General features: G+C 46.4%; 2 protein-coding genes across 3 annotated transcripts; one reads left to right on the top strand and one right to left on the bottom strand.

Annotated features, from left to right (window-relative positions):
• Positions 1-911: 911 nt before the first annotated feature.
• Positions 912-11166, bottom strand: smarca5 (SNF2 related chromatin remodeling ATPase 5). 2 transcript variants are annotated; one of them, XM_079730946.1, is made up of 25 exons: positions 10902-11166; positions 10184-10303; positions 9925-10091; positions 9640-9663; positions 9264-9364; positions 9066-9166; positions 8801-8980; positions 8396-8551; positions 8098-8229; positions 7904-7972; positions 7669-7778; positions 7334-7560; positions 6168-6289; positions 5271-5423; positions 4963-5095; positions 4456-4604; positions 4203-4325; positions 3746-3853; positions 3521-3634; positions 3277-3399; positions 3037-3169; positions 2794-2912; positions 2350-2562; positions 1941-2051; positions 912-1444 (listed from the first exon to the last, which is right to left on the bottom strand). In XM_079730946.1, exons 1-25 carry the CDS (start codon positions 10977-10979, stop codon positions 1379-1381), a joined length of 3132 nt encoding a protein of 1043 aa, XP_079587072.1. In that variant the 5' UTR covers positions 10980-11166; the 3' UTR covers positions 912-1378. The 2 variants fall into 2 exon arrangements, with proteins under 2 accessions (XP_079587072.1, XP_079587073.1); XM_079730947.1 differs by lacking the exon at positions 9640-9663.
• A 442-nt stretch (positions 11167-11608) lies between these two features.
• usp38 (ubiquitin specific peptidase 38) lies at positions 11609-20400 on the top strand. The gene is made up of 11 exons (XM_079730269.1): positions 11609-11743; positions 12584-13275; positions 14128-14263; positions 15173-15302; positions 15512-15613; positions 15920-16078; positions 16862-17055; positions 17384-17477; positions 17569-17675; positions 17875-19306; positions 19929-20400. The coding sequence occupies exons 2-11, from the start codon at positions 12594-12596 to the stop codon at positions 20091-20093; spliced, it is 3201 nt and encodes a 1066-aa protein (XP_079586395.1). The 5' UTR covers positions 11609-11743; positions 12584-12593; the 3' UTR covers positions 20094-20400.
• Positions 20401-21086: the final 686 nt, after the last annotated feature.

Here is a 21086-nt window from a genome sequence, read left to right as displayed (position 1 = left end):
ATTCACTTCCACCCCAGAGTAAGACTAAGGCAACTTGCCAGGGGGGGGGGGGGGGGGGGGGAAGCGTTACAGTTGAATCATTACTTCTGCGTCGTATAGCAGCTCTGCTATACGCGCTGCTATTGGACACAGGGTTCAAATTCAACCTTATGCACAGAGCTATTGATGTCCTGTGAACTGCTGCTGTAAGATGGTCTTCTGCTCCGTTTTTATGATTTTACTGCTGTGGATGAAAGGAGATGGGGAAGAGCCCTCTAATATATTATTTGCCTGCTTCTTTGTTATATTGTGATTTGAGGCTTGTGAATCGTGTTTAAAATATACATTTATTTACAGCAGTCGAAGAGAGACGCTGTCTGTTTCGATTCAGTTAAAAGTATTATTTTTAAGGAAATTAGTTTACCCAGTGGTTTTATATTAATGTGATGTGTCCATGAATGTGTATTTGAGAAAAAAATGAATGTTGAAGCTGACTCGGTGAATGGAATTGTACATTTTATAATAATTGACTGCTTTGTAAAGCCTCCCTTGCCCCTCTGGCCACTTAATACCGAGATGGTGCTAATCGAAAGGGGTGGAATTTCCATTTAATTCTTTGAATGCAATCCTCCCCTTATTTTTCCACATTTGATTGGAAAACCACAAATGTTTAAATAGCAATACAGGAAGATGTTTGTTATTTATACACTCTGGTCAACCTTGAAATTGATATATTTTTATGATGTCCTAAGAAAATAGTTTTGAAATAATAAAGTCAATCATCTTTTTTCCACCAAGATTAGTCCTTTCATAAATGGTTAGCTTGTATTTTGTGATGATTCAAATGTGCATTTGAATGTATATCAATATCATTTTTTAAAAAAAAACAAGAGATCTTGATTCTTTCAAAAAACATTTACACTTTCTTTTAATATAAAATGGGGAAGTTTATTAGTGACATAGAAAAAGACACCTTCTACTTCACATATACCAAAGTAAGGGAACGAGTGATTCTTTTAGACATAAAAAAAAGATACATAATCCTTGCAATCAATGGAATGTGGCATAACCAACAACATAAATACATTTATCTGACCAAACTCAAGTACTAGCAAAAATATCGTTGCAACCAAAACTATCCAGCTGCAATACTGAAGTCACCAAAAAGGCAGGCCTGCAAACTATTATTTTATAATAACCTTCTACAACCAAACCAACTCTAGTTGGGAAATCTTCAGTCCAATTGGAGGTTGTATACATTACAAAGGTCACACACCTGCAACGGACTAGGGAAACTAGGACTACACTATGGTGGAGCTAGTTGCTTTTATTCGTCATTCACGATACACGTGCTGTACACTAAAAGGTTGTAGAGACCTGTACACCAACAGGGTCAACTCTACAGCTTCAATTTCTTCCTGCGACCGCGGCCGTCTGGGTTTCCGTCCGACTTGCGTTTCTGGGCCTTTAGGGACAGAAGAAAATAGCTCATTTGTAGTTTTTGTAGAGTAATCAAGGTTCAGGTTCAAAGTCAAAATGCTCATCATTTCAGCTAGATCATAGCCTAAAATGACCTGGACATACCTGTAGCCAATGCTGTTTGATTGTGATTTAAATAATGTTATCAATAAAATCCTCTTTGTTTACAAGAATCTTACATGAACACCCCTAAAGCACTCCAACACATTCAAACCCCACAGCCCATCTGGTTCACGCCACACAGTTGAACAGCCAGTTTGAGTGGACAGAACAGATTACGTTTTCTGAATTCTGAAAGTCTCACCCTACTAACAAGAAGTGGCAAAAGCTCACACATTGATGAACTATCATTTGTTTATTTTATGAACAATAAATTTGCACTGTTCCATCCTCAGATGGAATTCTACTCTGCATGGCTTAATATTCATCTCCATGGCCAGTTTCTTGCTGATGGTTGACAAGGAGCTCCCATAATAACTTACAGAGGCGGACTTAGGACCCCTCTTCTTCTTCTCAGCCTTCTCCCTCTCCTCCAGCTCCATGTTCTCTCGCTCTATCAGAGTGATCAACGTGTTGCATCTCCTCTGGAGTTCCTGTGGACAACCAAAGAGCCATCAGGACAGCAAGACAAAAACCTACAGCAAAGCTGGATCTGGAGTAGCTATAAGGGATCAAAATCAAACAAAGTGCATTGGGCAAAACAAACAACCATAGTATTTCCATCCGCTGTGTGAACAATCCAATTTTAAAATGACATCATGGCAGAAAGATGTCTGTATCATCAGTAGTCTTATCATAATAGCCGCTTACGAAAAAACCACCCCCCTACAGACATTGATGACACGGACGTGTCCAGTAAGCGCTGAGCCATGATGGGTCAGAGCTCCCTACCATGGCAGTCCTGGACTTGAGGAACCAGTCGAAGCGGAACTGCGGCGAGTTGCGGATGCACTGGCGCAGCTCGTCGTACACGCTCTCCTTGTCGAAGCCCAGCTTGTGCAGCATGCAGATGAGGAAGCGGTCCTCCTCCTCCGTGTAGTTCTTGCCCTTGTTGGTGCCGTAGGAGATCCGCAGCTGGTGGAAAGGCGCCTTGTAGCGGCCGATCTGGACCAATGCACGAGGACACGTGTTCAGCGGTTGTCAAGGTAGAGCATTAAAAGACCCATGAGGCTTAGTAGATTCCCTTTAGAGGCCATTATTTGTTCAATTTTAAGGAAAACAAGGGGTTTCAATATTTAAATTATGCCAGTAGTTTTTTTTTTATCATTCTCAATGAAGGTTATTCAAGACAGGAAACGCTGAGAAGGAAATGACCCCAGCAGCACCAGGCGCTACCTTGGAGTCCAAAGCCTTCTTGATGCTGATCCTCCTCTGGATCCTGGCCTCTCCTCTCTCGATCTGGGCCATGATCTTCTCAATGTCCTGCAGCTCGTTGCAGCGCTCCCAGAACACCGCTGGAACCGAGACACAAGCCAACGTTAAGACAATCCTCAAACACCACTTCAATTATTAAGACTATTCCTAAGACTTTAAATATATGGGATTTCCCCCGCAAAATTATCAAAGCTGGTCAATTACCAGAATACTCCATCACTTCTTCTGGCGTCTTGCCCTCCACTTCTCGGGCGATGTTCTCAATGTCATCCCTCCCCCACTTCTCGTTGGCCTTGATGAACTGGTTGAAGTCCCGCTTGTTCCAAATGGTGAAACCCTGAGAAGCAAGCAAGCGTTAACAAAGACTTGAAGACAACCCACCATTTAATCATGTTGATTGTCAATTAGTATATGGCCTGTGACCAGCGTGGTCGAGAGCCGTACCTGGGAGAGGAGGTTCTCCTTCTCCTCCAGCTCCTCCTCTGTGAGGGCCTCAGCCTCGTCGATCTTGGCCTGCTCCTCCTTCTGGTGCTGGGCCGAGTTGGGAACCTCTGGGTTCCGGGGCACCTTGAGAGGGGAACCAGGGCGACACGCATGAAGCACCAGGAGGCGTCCAACGTTGACCCCCGATGATAACAGTGTAGAGCTCAACACATTCCCTTTAACAACAGGATGCACGTGGCGCTACCTTATAGCCAATGGTCTTCCTGTAGAACAGGATCTCCTTCTCCAGGAGCTCAAACAGACGAGGGGGGAAGAACTGGAAGTCCTGCACGTTGGGTTGCTTTGGCGGACGAGGAGCCTACACAGCAAAACATAAAGCGGATGGTAAGAATATGTCGATTACGATGCATCTTGGGTCGGGTCTTCTTGTGGCCTGTACCATGGCCTGTGTCGAGCAATGGGGGGCTACCTTGGGGGCTTTGGGCTCACTGACGCGCAGGGCTTCTCTGAAGTAGGCGTCTACTGCGTAGTTGGCCTTGCGCTCTCTCTTGGGAGGCTCGATCCAGTTGGTGATCACCTTGACAACAGAGAACCCAGAGAATGATGTACACATACTATTTCATCATATTCAAAAAAATATGTAGTGGCAGACAAATGTTGGAAGCTTTGATGATCTGGTTTCTCTGGAGCTGTAAACACAATCCAATTACTCCTTAATTAAACAGTGGCGTTCTGGACCATTTGAAGCTTCCTACAATTCCCACAAGGAATTGTAGGAAGCTTCCTTGCTCAATGTTGAAGATCAGATGCTTTCAGGAATCCAAGATCTTATATTGTACACATTGTTAGTGGATGCTTTGGGGGCTCCTAGCCATTGCTTTAAAAGTTTTCAGACGGATAAAAAGTAATTCTCTGTCGCCCTTTACCTTCTTCTTCTCCCTGTAATCCTCTCCCTCAAATGTGTACACGCTGCTGTTCTCCGTGTCCATAGTGAAGTTCTTCAGGGAGCTCTCGCCCATGGTGGCCATCTTCTCCTTCATCTCCATCGTCTACGAGACATCCATAAAGTCAGCAAAACACAAGACTTATTCGTCTAGCTGGGAACAGGGGTTACTAGGGGGTTAAGAACAAAGATGGCCAATAGGTGGAAAAAGGCCCATGGCTAAAAGCTGATCCCACCTTCCTCTCGCCCTTCTCCAGCAGAGCGTCGATGTCGTCGTCGGTGATCTCGCTCTCCTTGGAGGCGAACACGTGGGTGGCCCCGTGGCGGATGATGGACAGCATCTCGTCCTTCCCCAGCTTGCTGGCATTTGGGTCCACCAGGCGTCCTGAAATGGGAAGAACCAAGGGCATCTTAGGTCAATGAAAATAGTAGGCTTCACGCGTTGAGGAATGCAAGAATAATGTTAAAACAACAAAAACAACACTGTTGCCTACAAATTAAGATTGTTCAAATTGAAGAGATTTCCAAAAGAAAATTCCCAAAAAGGAACGATCACATAAGCAAATCCGTATTGGATACCCGAGCATTTCTCCCATGTATACATCTACTTCATTTACATGGCAACCATGTTAAGACGTGCTCTGGTACTGCAACGGATGAAACAAGGAAACGTCCACTGCACCAAGCCACGGGGGAGAGGCTCCATCGTCCAATCAGACGGACGGGGCAGGAGGAGGGGCTACCTTGCTGGATGACGATGGAGTCTAGCCGTAGTTTCATCTCGGCCCTCTCCACGATCCTCTCCTCCACCGTGTTCTCCGTGATGAAGCGGAACACGCGCACCTGCTTCTGCTGGCCAATCCTGTGGGCTCGGTCCTGTGGGGGGGGGGGGGGGGTTTAAGCAAACAGACAAGACGTGAGAATCCCTGTGGCAAGATTTTTCCGTTTGAGACACTTGTAGAACGAGGCCGTTTGTAACCTTCGTAGTCGGGAATTAACTAAAACAGGCGGAGGAATGAGATCCAGTCGTCCCGGTGATGCGGCTACTGACCATGGCCTGCAGGTCCACCTGGGGGTTCCAGTCCGAGTCGTAGAGGATGACCACGTCAGCCGTGGCCAGGTTGATGCCCAGCCCTCCGGCCCTGGTGCTCAGCATGAAGATGAACTTGCTGCTGTTGGGCTCGTTGTACGCGTTGATGGAGATCTGGAAACCGACAGGGATTTAGTCAAACCAAAGGGAATCGCCAGTTGGTGTTGGTGGATTTTAGGACGGGTGGCTTTGATGAGCAGGTGGGGGTTAAGCATCTTGCCCAAGGAGGCTTACAAGTAGACTAGTCACTAGAGGGTTCGGACCTACGTCCCGATGCCTACGTGGCTGCCGCGGCTATCGCCTTAAACCCTGCCCTACCATAAGGGTACTGTCGGCGGTGGAAACGCGAGCCGTAACTGAGCTGGGCTATACCGCACCCTCACTACTCCACCAAGCCGCAGCGAGCTGACGCGCACCCGCCGGAGGAAATGCGCCATAGGTGTTAAGGTGTCCCCCACTCGCCGCCTACGCTCCGCTGATGCCAACCTTCTCACCTCCATCACCAAGACCAAGTATCGCACCCTGGAGGACAGAGCCTTCGCCATTGCCGCCCCTACCCTCTGGAACTCCCTCCCTCCGGCCATCCGAAACTCTTGATACTCTGTTCATTCAAAAGTCAACTTAAAACCTATCTCTTCAGGACCACCTACCACATTTAACAAATCATCCTCCGCCATCTTTCACTCTCTTAATGTGTTGCCTATTGTTGTGGTGTTTATTTATTTATTTTCCCCTTTTGTTTGATTGTCTCTACCGTCTGTATGTATTCCTTTCTTATTTGTAAAGCGTCTTTGAGTACTTAGAAAAGCGCTAAAAAAAAACGGATCAATTATTATTATTAAGGTGCAGGTGTCTCACCTGTCTGTCCTCATGAGGAGTCTGACCGTCCAGGCGGCAGTAGTTATAGTTCCTCCACATGCAGTAGTCCTCCAAGATGTCCAGCATCCTGGTCATCTGGCTGAAGATTAGGATACGGGAACCTGGAAGACCCACCGGAAGAAAGCGGTTAAACAGCCAGTAGTTTACGGAGAGCAACGTACAGTACATTGTATACAAAACATTGTCATGTAGTTATTTAGCAGACGCTTCTATCCAAATAATGACTGGCAGTGAATTTTAGATACATTCCATTCATGATCAGGTAGGTGTCATCTTTCTTAAGGTTCCCTAAAGGCAGATGTTTTCTATCCACCCTGTTCCTTCCTCTGGTCACGTTCTACCCACCCTGTTCCTTCCTCTGGTCACGTTTTACCCACCCTGTTCCTTCATACGGTCACATTCTACCCACCCTGTTCCTTCATCCGGTCACATTCTACCCACCCTGTTCCTTCATCTGGTCACGTTCTACCCACCCTGTTCCTTCATCCGGTCACGTTCTACCCACCCTGTTCCTTCCTCTGGTCACGTTCTACCCACCCTGTTCCTTCATCTGGTCACGTTCTACCCACCCTGTTCCATCCTCTGGTCACGTTCTACCCACCCTGTTCCTTCATAAGGTCACGTTCTACCCACCCTGTTCCTTCATCTGGTCACGTTCTACCCACCCTGTTCCTTCATCTGGTCACGTTCTACCCACCCTGTTCCTTCATCTGGTCACGTTCTACCCACCCTGTTCCTTCCTCTGGTCACGTTCTACCCACCCTGTTCCTTCATACGGTCACGTTCTACCCACCCTGTTCCTTCATACGGTCACGTTCTACCCACCCTGTTCCTTCATCTGGTCACGTTCTACCCACCCTGTTCCTTCATCTGGTCACGTTCTACCCACCCTGTTCCTTCCTCTGGTCACGTTCTACCCAACCTGTTCCTTCCTCTGGTCACGTTCTACCCAACCTGTTCCTTCCTCTGGTCACGTTCTACCCACCCTGTTCCTTCCTCTGGTCACGTTCTACCCACCCTGTTCCTTCATCCGGTCACGTTCTACCCACCCTGTTCCTTCATCCGGTCACGTTCTACCCACCCTGTTCCTTCATCCGGTCACGTTCTACCCACCCTGTTCCTTCATCCGGTCACGTTCTACCCACCCTGTTCCTTCATCTTGGGCAGCAGCTTGTCCAGCACCATCATCTTGCCGCTGTTGACCGCCAGGTGGAGGTCGGTGGTGTAGGGCGGGCCGGGCTCGGCCCCGTCGAACAGGTAGGGGTGGTTGCAGCACTTCCTCAGCTGCATCAGCACGTTGAGCAGGCGCATCTTGTCCATCTTTCCGGCAGAGTTCAGGATGTCGATGTCCTTCATGAGGATCTTGGTGTACCTGCGAGGGTCACGGTGTGTGTGTGGTTAACTTCTAGTCGTGAGGCCCTTCGAACAGCTCGTGAGCTAAAGCCAGGGCAGTGGTGGACTGAAGGGTGCGGACACTTACCACTCTCTCTGCATCTTGCTCAGGCCGACGTACATCTTGATCTCCTTCTTAGGAAGCAGAGACTTCTCCACGTCGGCTTTGATACGCCGCAGTAAGAAGGGCCGGAGCACCTGCAGTGCAAAGACAAGTACAGTGAGAGCTGGAGGTTCCCCCAAGGACTCCCGGTCAGAGACCGCACTAGGAAGCATGGGGATTTGCATTTGGAACTGTGCAATAGGGGAACATCATTACTTACAGTGTGAAGACGTTCAACCAACTTCGTATCGCCCAGGCAGTTGTTGGTGTCGAACCAGGAGTCAAAGTCCTACAGCAACAAAACAACCAGTTACATTGATGTTAACACGTCAAAAATACCACGTTGAAATTATTTTTCCCCAATCGGGATTGGTCATATATACACAAACAAGAGGTCATGTGTAGGCTTCTTACCTCTGAGGAGTTGAAGACGTCAGGGAGCAGGAAGTTGAGCAGAGCCCACAGCTCGTGGAGGTTGTTCTGCAGGGGTGTTCCAGTCAGCAGGAGGCGGTTGGTGGTTTTAAACTCACGCACAATCTCTGAAAGCTGTTGAAACATACAGAAAATAACAGAGTGCACTTGCTTGGAAGCACATCAGATGGCTGGTGCTGTTCTGAATGCTCGAGCACACTTTGTGGATAGCTTTTTTCGGGTATCATGGAGGATTTGCTTATTTGTATAAAGATTGAACGCTTGAAGTGTTTTTCCTGACCTTGGACTTCTCGTTCTTGATCCTGTGGGCCTCGTCAATGACCAGGTACCGCCAGTTGAACTTCTTGAAGACCGCCTTCTCGATGATGAGCATCTCATAGGAAGTGACGCACACGTCCCACTCCCCTGGCAGAAGGACATCTCTGATCAGGGCATTCTGAGATGGAAAATATTCAACATTAGTCTTCAAGGTACCCCTAGGCATTCAGTCTGAGACATGAGAAACATGGAATAAATTTGCACATGACAAACATCAATTGACAGTTTAAATAATTACAAAACAGAAGCAGAAAGAGAGGTTATCATGTTGCATGAATTAGAGCCGTTATACGAGAGTGTTGGACAATGAAGACTCATCGAACAGTCAACCGAACTAGAGACCAGCCAGCTTTGGGGGATAGCTTACCCTCTGTTCCCGGTCTCCGATGAGGCAGACGGCACGGAGCGATGGGACCCAGCGCTTGAACTCGTTCATCCAGTTGTACAGCGTGGACTTGGGCACCAGCACCATGTGGGGGCCGGGGATGCTTCTGTAGTGCTTCATGTAGCCAAGCAGGGAGATGGTCTGCAGAGTCTTCCCTAATCCCTGTGGACAGAGGTACACGGTAAACCTCTAACCACCCAAAGTGTGCGAGATGCGTTTGACTGCGTTGTGGGGGTGCAGTGGGTACCATCTCATCAGCAAGGATGCCGTTGATTCCGTTTTCGTACAGAGAGATGAGCCAGTTCAGACCGCGGACCTGGTAATCTCTCATTTTACCCCCCTTTACATCTGAACGAGGACGAGAGAGAGAACCCATCGAATGTCAGATCATTACTCTTCTATGCAGACCGTCTGCACGGGCTCAATGGTCAGGGTTTGTGCTTACAGGAGGGAGAGTCGTCGAAGCGAGTGCACACGTTGGTGGTCTTGTTGCTCTCACTCAGGAGCTCCTCGTCCTCCTCCTGTTCGGTGCGACGATGCCGGTTGCTGTTCAGAATAAGAAATAAAATTCAGTTAAGAATTGAGCGAGGAAAGTCTGGGGGAAAATAAATAAATGTGAAAAGATGTGTTTGACTATAAATATACTAGACTACAACTACAAATGTCATTTAGTCACACATTTTAAGTTATCTTTACATTTTATTTTATCATTGTGTGGTATGTGTAACATCGTGTCATGTTGTGGTGCCAGCACAGACAGACAGATTATTTTTGTTCCATGTAGAAGAAAGAAAGGTTGCGTATCTCATAAGTTTCATCACCTGTTGTCTATTTCGCCTCTCTGTCTGGTCATGAAATTGTTTTGAAGAGAAAAGCGAGAGAATTAATGGTGTACGGAAACAATCGGGTTGCAAGTCGATGCAATGCCTGCCAATGTGTCAGTGATTGCAGCCATGCGGCTTTGCGCCCCAATCAGTATTGCCGTAAACTGATCCTGAAGATAGTGCAGGGTATCCGAACCTGGACTCACGTGCATATTGGTTAGTAAAAAAAACGGAAAAGTCAGATTAAACACAAGTGTAAATGACTTTCTATGGTCAACTTACTCTCCTACAGATAGGAGGTTTTGTTTCTCATCTTTCTTGACGCGGGGGCGCCCTGGCTTCATCTTCAGCGGAGAGGTCGGAGTCTTTTGCGCTGCTGGTTGAATGAAGTGAGCAAACACCTCTGTTTGCTTCAGCAGGTATTCAAATCTGTTGGTTCGATCTGTTAGCTATAAATGAATGACAAATTATTCATTTGTTTAGAATGGACTCAAGTCAGATTTTCGAGCAAATCATTATAAAAAAGGAGAGAATATATTACCACTTTCTCTTCATAGGCAGGTAGCCCTTCCGTCGGTTGTGATGATGAGGCATCTTGAGCATCCTGCCCAGCCTCTGATGACGATGACTCTTTACCTGCATCTGAAGAGTCGGACTTTGCCTATACAGGAAAAAAGTTAGGGTAAAGTCGTGTTTTCCAGTGACCAACTGCCCCTCTCTGTTTACCAATTTACGTGAAGTTGCGTCCGTAAAAGGTCATTAGCAACAGTGGGCTGTCAAATTTCGGACCACAAAGTGCGTGCAGCGGATGAATGAATGACAGCGGCAAGTTGACTAGAGCTTTTCTTTCTGAACTCCCGGTGCTAAGCTAAACGAACGCTTGAAAACAAAAGGCATGGTTGCTTAGGGGTGCACCATAGGTGAAACAGCGAAGACAATCTTATCACTCAGCCATTCAATAGAAAAGACGACTTGGGAAGAGCAGGCATTTAACATGGCACGATGACTAAAGAGCAATCTGTTCGCGAGTTAAACAAGTTCACGGCAGTATTGCTGGTCCGAACAGTCCCGTGTGGTTAGCTGTGGACGAGTGTATGCTAGCTAACCATCTTAGCCGCTGTATCTGGCCAAACCGAGTATTTTAACACGAACATAATGCTATTTGGTTTGGTTGAATCGAGATTCTACAATCACAACAACTACTATTTAAGTTAATGCTTGATATACATTACCAATAACATATTTCAAAATCATCTTACCTCGGCTGGTGCGGGTTCTTCAAGTTTCAGTTCAGTCGGTTCTTCCCGCTGTTCCACGCCGCTTGGACTCTCCGACATTGTTCTTGAATTACCACCGCGAATCGGTGATTTAACGCGGTTATAGAATTAGAATGTGGTTCTTGTAATGTCGCTATGTGCCTCTCCGAACCTCGTGTGATTTGATGGGAAATATCCAATTGTTGATAATGAAAGACAACAAACGATCACCAGCACATTGGCGCGGTTGCTAGACCTTTCTTCAACACCCGCGTTCACTACGTAACGCTGCCCAGTTTGGGTACCCTATCGCGAGAGTTGTTCGTAGCGAGATTGGAAGAAGGCCGAAATGTTTTAACATATATATGCATTCATACTACATATATAATATATTGAATATGAAATCATATCTACTATAATACTAAATATCCTATCTTTAATTACATGATATATTATATATATAATTACACAATAATATTCTGGTGAGATGCATACCAGGTATATTAATATACACAATATAGAGTAAACAGTGCGTGTATGAATATATTATTACAATGTTGACATTTAAATATTAGGTAAACATCCAAATGCCATTGGTAGGTCTTGTATAATGCGATTACAGTAAAAAAGAAAAAAAGAAGGAAAAAGAAAAGGCAGCAAAACCGGATAGCGCCGAGGGGTCCTAGTGGGACGCCTGCCATTGAGAGTGACGTCAGAACACCGCTCATCAGCTGATTGAATCAAAGCAACGATCATAACGTTTGATTATAGCTGTCAGAGGACCAAGCACCACTCCTGGCAATTCGGGATATTCAGATCGTATATAATTGTCATGAGTCAGTTGGGTATGTACACTATGTGTTGGATCTTTACCGTGTTGAAGCTCAGCAGCGTTTATGCTAAGTCAGAGGCACTTGGTATTTGGTTGGGCCCGTTCTGCTGCTTTGTTCACATTAGCCAACAACAATACACACTCTCGTAGAAGCAACCGGTCAATTTGTTATTAAAAGGAGAAGTGTGACAATTGTGTCATTCGATGATTGTCAACTTTATACTGACAACTCTATCATATTATGTTGCCAAGTAACCTGTAGCTAGCCCTAAACCTGCTAGCTCCTCGTCACCCAGCTAAGCGTTAGCATAGCGAGTTGTTTTCATGGAGAGGAATGAGAGGCGGGTGGTGTTGTTTACATCAACAATGTGTCATATCGTGGTTTTTGTGGTATTATTCTTATTTCTGGCACATATGGTAACTTTACAAGCTAGTATATTGTAACATATCTTCTAGCATGTTAGCCAAAAGCGACCAAGACGATTTTCGCATTACTGTGACCTCTTAGTCGCAATTCCCTCCATGAAGAGCCTTATACATGAAAATATAAGTCTTATCTGCTTTTATTTAATGGTGACAAACTCAACAATGTTGCAACTCTACGGAGAGCTTGCGTCGCCCTCTGTCTTTATATCTGCATGGCTTTGGTTTCCCAAAACATCGACGTTTGTCACGTATGATCAACTTTCTCTCAAGAAGTTTATGACTTGTTCAGTCAATTCCGAACACTGTCATTTTTTACATTTGTGTTCGTCTGTTGTGGCCACAAAACAATATTGATAGTCATGAAAAGGAATCTCCTATTGTTCGTCTCTGATTATACTTAATTTACTTATTTAACTCTATATTACAGATTTGTCAGCATGGATAAGATTTTGGAGGCCCTCGTCTGCTCCCACCACACCGTCCCGGTAAAGAAGGCCATCGTGAAGAAGGTGGTGGAGGCGGCAGAAAAGGAGGTCACGTCAGAGCAATGCAAAGCCCTTTTTACCCTCACAGCCCGCCTCATCCTTCTGGGAGAGGACGCCTTCCAGAAGCAGGTGGGCTTCCAGGTGATGGAGTCCTACGCCCGCTATCACCGCACAGAGTTCCAGCTCTTCTTCACTAAAGACTATGTCCTGGGCCTGCTGCAGCAGGGCTACGACCCACTGGAGGGTAAAGACCCAGCCATCATAGATTACATCCACTGCTGCCTGAGGCTGCTCATCAGCTGTCCCTCCGTGCTGGAGATCTTCACTGTCCTCCAAGTGGAGCTCTTGAGGATGGTGTGTGAGCGACCCAAGCCCGCCCTGTGTGCCCGCATCAGCACCTTGCTCTCGGATTTTGTCCAGTGCATCCCAAGGGAGAAGTCTGCTGTGTTGTTCTGCCAGCAGCTGGTCAGGACCATCAGCTACTTCCACTGCCCAGCAAGTCAGGAGCGGGAGCTTAGGGAGTATGTGGGTCAGGTGACCAAGGTCAGCACACTGCTGCAGAACATCTGGAAAGCAGAGCCGGCTACGCTGCTACCCTCGCTACAGGAGGTGTTCGCCATCATATCATCCACAGGTAAATAGCATTCATTCATACATATATTTTGAAAGGGGAAACATTTCAGATTTTGGTCTTTAGGGCTTAGTTGTTGAAATGTTGAAAATGTGTTATTAGGAATGTTTGTAGTTATTGCGTTATGCTCTGATTGTAAAAATGCTCTGAGTAACCTTTGAACAAGATAGCCTATTATTTGAACTGAATATGACATTTTAAGAAGAATATGTAAGGGATAATGTATCGAACGCCGGTCATTGCTGGGAAAATAAGCCCAATCAGGGCAAACCGGACACCGACGCGAAGCGGAGGTGTCTTTCTTCGCCATGAAGGGGCTTATTTTCTATAATGACCTGCAATGTTCTATACATTATCCACATTATTACACGGCAACTTGCCAAAACGAAAAAAAAACTTCACACGGTGTGTCTTTTTACAATTTATTTGTTACCAGCATTCGTAGTGTTGTTCAGCAAAGAAATAGTCTGCAAAAGACGTTGACGTTGCTTAGCAACTGAGTACGCCCGGGTTGATAGGACCAGACTACTTGTGGAGTGATACGAAAGACGGCAAAAAATCCACTTTCCTTGACAGCGGTCAATTATACTTGGCAATTGTGAATTATCAAATATAATTCACCGCCAGAAGTTTTGAAGGGCCCATGCAAGTGAACGGAGCGTTCCACGGCATTGAGAAGAGCCATGTAATAATTCTTAATAACATGCACAGAAAGACAATAATCCTTTATTGATTGTATTACATGTCAATATTCAATCCTTTTCATCCCTTGAAAATTCAATAAAAATCGTCCTATTTGTTCAAGATTCAATGATGGGAAACTATATTCACAGCTTGTTTCTGCATTGCTTCCAGATCCATCCTTTGACCCGGCGATTTCCCTGGCCAGCCTTGTGCAGCATATCCCTCTGCAGATGATCACTGTGCTCATCAAGAGCCTCACCACTGACCAGAATGTCAAGGACGCAAGCATGACCAAGGCACTCTGCAGGTTGGTAGGATACATGCTACAATGATAGCAGGATCTGGTAGTGGTGTGGGGGATTTTTGCATCGTGTCAATTGTTTCTGTCTAAACTGTTTAAGACTGAAGAGTCATCCGAACGTGTAACAATAAGGCTAATTTAATTTAGTTATTAACATACAACAAACATACAACAAACGTACAATAACATACGACAAATAAACAATAATTTGAGGTCTCAGATGGGAGTTTGCCCTGCGTCTCTCTTAGATTTCCACAAGGAGAATTCCAATGCATTGGCAAAAGCATGGACTTCTTATACAGTGGCAGACAAGTCTCAGGAATGCTGAGATACACATGATGACATATCATCTTCATCATCCATGCTCTGTTTCCCATTCCTTGTACGGTCCGGCCACCCTACCTCTTCCTAGAGTTATGTAACGTTTAAATTTGTGCCTGGGGTAAACTGGTCACAAGGGAGCAGGGATTCCCTTATGCATTCTTCTACTCAAAGAGAATACAGCAAACACTGTCCTTTAGGTAAACATTATTTGGTTTGATCATTGACAATTGCAATGTGGGGAGATGTCCTTTCACCCTTGACCCCCCCAAGGGGGTCAGGGTAAAAGGCACAATCAAAAAAAGTTAGAGGAACAGAATGTCAAAATATAATTTTCCCATCACAGTGGCTAGGCTACTGGCCAAGAGCTTAAGGTGCTTGGTTCGATTCCCTGATTTGTGCACCCTATTCTATATCTGCCAATGTAGATTGTGTGTCAACAAATTATTTATTAGTAGACTAATATGATGGTTAGATGGTTGATGCAAGGTATTTTCTTTCAATGTATCATGGGTAATTCAATTCACGTTCCCCTATGTTGTAAATTTTGAACACTCACTCTTGTGTCTCTCCTGTCAATTTTGTGTGTTCCAGAATGATAGACTGGCTTTCCTGGCCCCTGGCTCAACACATTGACACCTGGGTGATTGCTCTGCTCAAAGGACTGGCTGCAGTACAGAAGTTCACCATCCTCATAGACGTCACCCTGCTGAAGATCGAACTGGTGTGTATCTACTTTCAGCAATATATTTATGGATTCATTTATGCGTCTTTTACTATAGCAAAGTTGACGACACGGATCCTTAGGATTAATGATATATATATTATTAAACCAACCAGAAATGTTGTTTGGTGATATCAACACAAAAAAAACCCTAAATAAGTTGTTATTTTCAATTAAACATCATGTATTCTTCCTCGTGCTACCCGCAGGTGTTGAACCGGCTGTGGTATCCCATCGTACGGCAAGGGGCCCTGGTGGTTCTCTCCCACATGCTGCTCAGCTTCCAGCATTCTCCTGAAGCCTTCCATCTGGTGAGGGGCCTTCTGCTCTCCTTCACGTTGTTAATGCTGTGTAGCATCAACAGTATTATTCTCGCTGTTCCATAATTAGCTCTGATCTGTTAAATTATTCAAGCCAGTTGAAGGGACTGGCAATATATGATATTGATGCACCAATTTGGAAAATAAAGACGAAGAAATGTTTTCTTTTATATTTTTTCTTGAAATCATCTCCCTAAATGTTCCAAGTAGTAAATGGTACTAAATGTATAACTAGTACCAACAGTGAATTCATTGTCCACTTCCAGCCAACATGTTCTTTCCTCTGTCTGGTCCAAGGTGGTCCCCCACGTGGTAAACCTGGTCCAGACCATACGAACCGATGGTCTGTCCACCAGCAAGGCCTTCCTGCTGCAGTTCACCGAGCTAATCCACTGCATGATGTACCAGTACTCTGGCTTCCCTGATCTCTATGACAATATACTGGAGGCCATCAAGGTAAACACCAACACAACTGAACAAACAATATACTTACAATATTCACTGCTACATGTATTAGCAGATGCTTTTAAACCAAACGACCTAGCGTGAGTTTGTGTTAGATGTTGTAGATTAAAGGCATCTTGGTCAAGGCTTACTTTCGGTCAAACACCCTTACCGCTTCCTGATTATCATGCCTAAAGAATGAAAACATGTTGGACTTATTGGAAAGATAATACAGGCGTAAACGCTTTGACATTGTTAAGTCCATTAGTGATGTACAGCGCCCCACAGGTCCTATCTTACTCAGTGTCTAGAAATGCACTTTGCTGTGGCTAAACTTGAATTCTGTTGAATTGATTTCTGTAGATCTTTCCATGTCAGGCAAAGACAGTGTGAGCTGCAATTGGGTTTAATAGGAGAGTTTGTTTTTAAAACGCTGTAGAATTAGCCATGAGTATCAAATAATAGACTTGGCCTAAGCCTTAATCAAGGCATATTCATTCTTTGCATTGTTCCTATGGTGTGAAATCAGTCACTTCTTAAGAGAGCGCACACATCTTTGCTAGTAGGCCAGCAGCCTACTAAATCAAGATTGCACTACTGCTAAGTTCACTTGGGGAGTGTCCATGCTCTCCGTACATCCAAGATTTGGCTGATGCATATAGTGGTTTTGACATCCCCTCGGGCAGTGAATCATTGGATATCTTCATATATTTTCATGAACCGTGTATGCTTGACTTTCAACTTTTCTCACAGATCAAGCACTCTTGGTTTTTATTATTTTTATTATCGCGTTAGGATCTACCGAAGCCTGCAGAGGACAAGATTAAGGTGGTCCTAAATCAAAGTGCCTGGACATCCCAGTCCAACTCCTTTGCTTCTGGTGTCCTGAGGCAGGCTGGGAAGTCTGAAACTGGGAAGACCGGTCTGATCAACTTGGGGAACACCTGCTACATGAACAGCATCATCCAGACCCTCTTCATGGCCACTGAGTGAGCCCTGCGTTTCTCTCTCCCTCTGTCTATATACGCTGAGAAGTTCTAGTTATGTGTTTCCTTGTCAAGTTGCAATACTTATTTTGTAAGCCTTTGTTAAATCCCAAATCTTTTTGGCCCTATTTTTATCCCATAACCGGTCCCTAATACAACAACAATTTCTTAGCTGAAAAACAAATCTCTGTTGCTAGCGCTTTATTATCAGAACAATAAAAACCTGTTTGGATGAAAATAAATAAAACACAAGTCATACAATGCAGACACTGTTCCACACACTCTAAGCTTTAATTGTGAAAGGCGTTAACAGCCACCCTCTGTGTCTCAGTTTCAGGAGACACGTCCTGTCTCTCCAGCTCAGCGGTACCAACATGCTGATGAAGAAGCTGCAGCTGCTCTTTGCCTTCCTCTCCCACACACAGGTTGGTTCTCCACGGACCACTCGATTCCTATGAACGTTGACATGAAGGCGGAGCGACGCGGTATGATGTGATGTGTGTGTGCTCCCTCCAGAGGGCAGCGTACGCGCCCAGGAACTTCTTCGAGGCTTCCCGCCCCCCGTGGTTCAACGCTGGCTCCCAGCAGGACTGCTCTGAATATCTACGCTTTCTCCTCGACAGGTAGCCCCACCCCCAGCAAAACCACCACCACACAGTGATCTGTTATTGGAGCTGGTCATCATGTTAATAGGACAAGATTATTGTCTCAGAAGTAGCCTTATTAATGAAAGGAGGAGATTGTTGAAATGCGTTCTCATTTATTCATTAATATGAATAGATGCTGTATTAATAACTAATATGGTTGTTTGGTGGCTTCAAGGTTACACGAAGAGGAGAAGACGCTTCAGATCCTGCAGTCGGCAAAGCCACTGAACGGCCTTCTGGGCCTGGCGGCGAGCCAGGCCCCCGGGGGACAGGCTCCTTCAGAGGACGCCAAGGAGCCACGTTTCCCTGCAGAGGACGCCCGACCTCCGGAGGACAGCAGCACTCTGATCGAGAGGATGTTCGGCGGCCGGCTGAGCACGGGTGTCCGCTGCACGCAGTGCAACAGCATCTCCCAGAAGGAGGAGCCCTTCACCGACCTCTCCCTGGCCTTCTGCCCGTCCTCCGCCACCACCACCTCCCCCTCCCAGAAGACCCCCTCCGAGGAGCCCAAGGGTCTGGGCCAGGGGTCGGTCAACGGAGGCAGCGAGGCGCCGGAGCTCCAAGGTCCGGCCAAGTCCTCGGTGACCGTGTCCGGCCAAGAGTCGGCCCCGGGGACCAACGAGCCGCCGCTCTCGGTGCCCGACCTGGTGAACTACTTCCTGGCGCCGGAGATCCTGGACGAGGAGAACGCCTACTTCTGTGACACGTGCGGCTCGCTGCAGCGGGCGGAGAGGACGATGGAGGTGGTGGCGGCGCCCGAATACCTGATCCTCACGCTGCTGCGCTTCTCCTACGACGCCAAGTGCCACGTGCGGCGCAAGATCCTGGACAACGTGACCATGCCGCCGCTGATGACGCTGCCCTTGCACTCCCCTCCCCCATCGCCCTCGCCGCACAGACCCGCCGCCGCTGGGGCCTCCTCGTCCGCTCTGTGCGCCATCGCTCCGCCGTCGCCCGCTGCGCTCCAAGTGGACTCCCCGGAGAGCAGCGAGAACCTGGCCAAAAAACTGAAACCCTCCCACAGAGAGGAGGAGGAAGAGCAGCAGGAGGAGGAGGATGAGGAGGTTGAGGTGGTGGAGGAGGAGGAGGAGGAGGAGGAGCAGCAGGAGGTGACCGGGGGGACGGACGGGGGGGAGCAGATGGAGGGGGACGGGAGGACGGTCAGCCTGGTGCCCTACGTGCTGAGCTCCGTGGTCATGCACTCGGGGACGTCCTCGGAGAGCGGCCACTACTACTCGTACGGCCGCAGCCTTGGCGGGAAGCAGCGTCCGGAGGCGGGGCTGGAGGCGGGGCCCGGGAGCGCCGCCGCCCTGACGAGGCCACAGTCCACGCAGTCGGAGGCGTGGCCGGGCGGCACAGAGGTGCCGAGGGACTGGATGCTGTTCAACGACAGCCGGGTGTCCTTCACCTCCTTTCAGTCGGTGCAGAACGTGACGGATCGCTTCCCCAAGGACACGGCGTACGTGCTCGTCTACAGGAAACAGGAGGCCAGCGCACCGGGCGCCGCCAGGGGGGGGATGCCCAACGGGATGAGCCTGAGCGCCGAGCCCCCCCTGCAGAAGGAGCTGCTTGACGCCATCACGAAGGACAACAAGCTGTACTTACAGGTGAGGCCCTCTAAGGCACTGGAATGCACACAGGAATTGGCCTCATTCACAGGAATAAGCCATTATTAATGAGTATCACACATGTGACTACTTTTTCAGAGTCCGACATCTGAGATTAAGATGTTGTGCTGTGTTGGTCTGCATGTCGAACTGACTGTTTTACAGTAGTGCTTCATTATAAATGTTCAATGGGAAGCGGCTGATGTCTGATGGCTGAATATACATATGCATAATTGCATTATTTAAAAAGAAATACTTGCTATTACTCTTATTACACTGGGATCACAAACAGTAACTTTTTTGTTTTTCTTATAAGCATGTAGTCCTTATTGAAAGGAACTATTGGTCAGTGAGCCCACGTGAAGTTGACTTGAAACAAACCACCGCTAGAGGTCGCTGTTTAACGCACTACACGTTATAGGTCGCATGCGATCAAATTTTTGCGCTAAATTCCAGGGTTGGATTAGATAATATTTGAACGGGGCCCACCATTAAATCCAGCCCTATAAAACGGATAATAATTCATAACGAAAAAGCAACGATTTATACAATGTCTTATCCATCCATTTTGTCAAACGTATCTTTCTGTCGCTCTCCCTCTCTATCCCTGTGACTTCCTCAGGAACAGGAGCTGAACGCCCGAGCCCAGGCACTCCAGGCGTCCTCGGCCTCCGGCTCCTTCAGGCACAACGGCTCCGACGACAACGACCCCCCGGGAAGCTGCGGACCCTCGGGTGGAGGGGGAGGTGGAGGGGGCTTCAACACCGTCAGCCGACTGGTCTTCTGAACACTGAGGAAGCGGTCTGAAAAAGAGAGAGAGAGAGACTTGTGTAGTAGAAGAACTGCCACCGCTGATTTACAAACTAATGGAGGACACTAATGGGTCCGAGACTACTGGGGTTTCCCTCTTGTATCATAAAGTGTGTATTAAGGACTAATGTTTCACCCCCTGGAATCACGTGGGTGGCTGGCGCATAAAGTGTTATTATCAAAATCGGAGGAACTTTTATTGACAATGTTGTTTTTTTTGGACGAATTAAGAATCTCTGCTTACACTGGCGTGTGTGTGTGTGTGTGTGTGTGTGTGTGTGTGTGTGTGTGTGTGTGTGTGTGTGTGTGTGTGTGTGTGTGAGTTGGAGTGGGGGAATGGGGAAGGGATGGGTTGGAAAGATAATGAATATGCTTTCTGATCCGCTTTTTGAAAAAAACAAAAATAAGATCTTTAACCAAAATGAATTTGAGTTATGGAAAAAATACAAATTACATTTGTCTATTAAAATACATTTGTCCTTTTACATTTTGTTTGACTTTAATGCCAAAGTATATAAGTCAAGTCAGCTGATTTTTCTTATCCAGTAAGGATCTCAATACATCATCCAATGTGACTGTGTGTTCTTTGTCATAATGCTGAAATGAGCACTCACGCAAACTCCCACACTCTTGCGTTTCAGAAAACCGCTGAATATGGACAATGTAAAATTGTCCTTGCTCTTACGTTGTGATTGCTCTGTATCCATAATTCTAAGATCTCTTTCTTAAGGTGAACTTTTATTTACTATGCTAATATGCATGTTTTATACTATATGCAATAATTGTATTCATAATTTTGAATAATAGTCTAAGTTATAACAGGAAGTTCTCTGGATATTATGTGGTACACTGCTCATTTACGGAAACATGTCATTTTCAATACAAAAAAAGCAACAACATAAAAAGCTTTTTAAACCATATTTGGTTGATGGGGTGTACAGAAAAGTAAAATGCATGTTGATTATTTGAG

This window comes from Pollachius pollachius, assembly GCF_949987615.1.
Source record: "Pollachius pollachius genome assembly, chromosome: 2".
In the NCBI taxonomy this organism is placed as follows: Eukaryota; Metazoa; Chordata; class Actinopteri; order Gadiformes; family Gadidae; genus Pollachius; species Pollachius pollachius.
Note: the sequence above shows the minus strand (reverse complement) of the source record. Positions and strands in the feature narration are given on the sequence as shown.

Coding starts and splice junctions, on each gene's coding strand:
- smarca5 (XM_079730946.1), bottom strand. CDS start 10,979: ATGTCGGAGAGTCCAAGCGGCGTGGAACAGCGGGAAGAACCGACTGAA. Junction 10,304..10,901: donor AAGAACCCGCACCAGCCGAG/GTAAGATGATTT, acceptor TTTCCTGTATAG/GCAAAGTCCGACTCTTCAGA. Junction 7,973..8,097: donor ACGTCTTCAACTCCTCAGAG/GTAAGAAGCCTA, acceptor TTGTTGCTGTAG/GACTTTGACTCCTGGTTCGA.
- usp38 (XM_079730269.1), top strand. CDS start 12,594: ATGGATAAGATTTTGGAGGCCCTCGTCTGCTCCCACCACACCGTCCCG. Junction 15,614..15,919: donor CTCCTGAAGCCTTCCATCTG/GTGAGGGGCCTT, acceptor GTCTGGTCCAAG/GTGGTCCCCCACGTGGTAAA. Junction 17,478..17,568: donor CCTTCCTCTCCCACACACAG/GTTGGTTCTCCA, acceptor TGCTCCCTCCAG/AGGGCAGCGTACGCGCCCAG.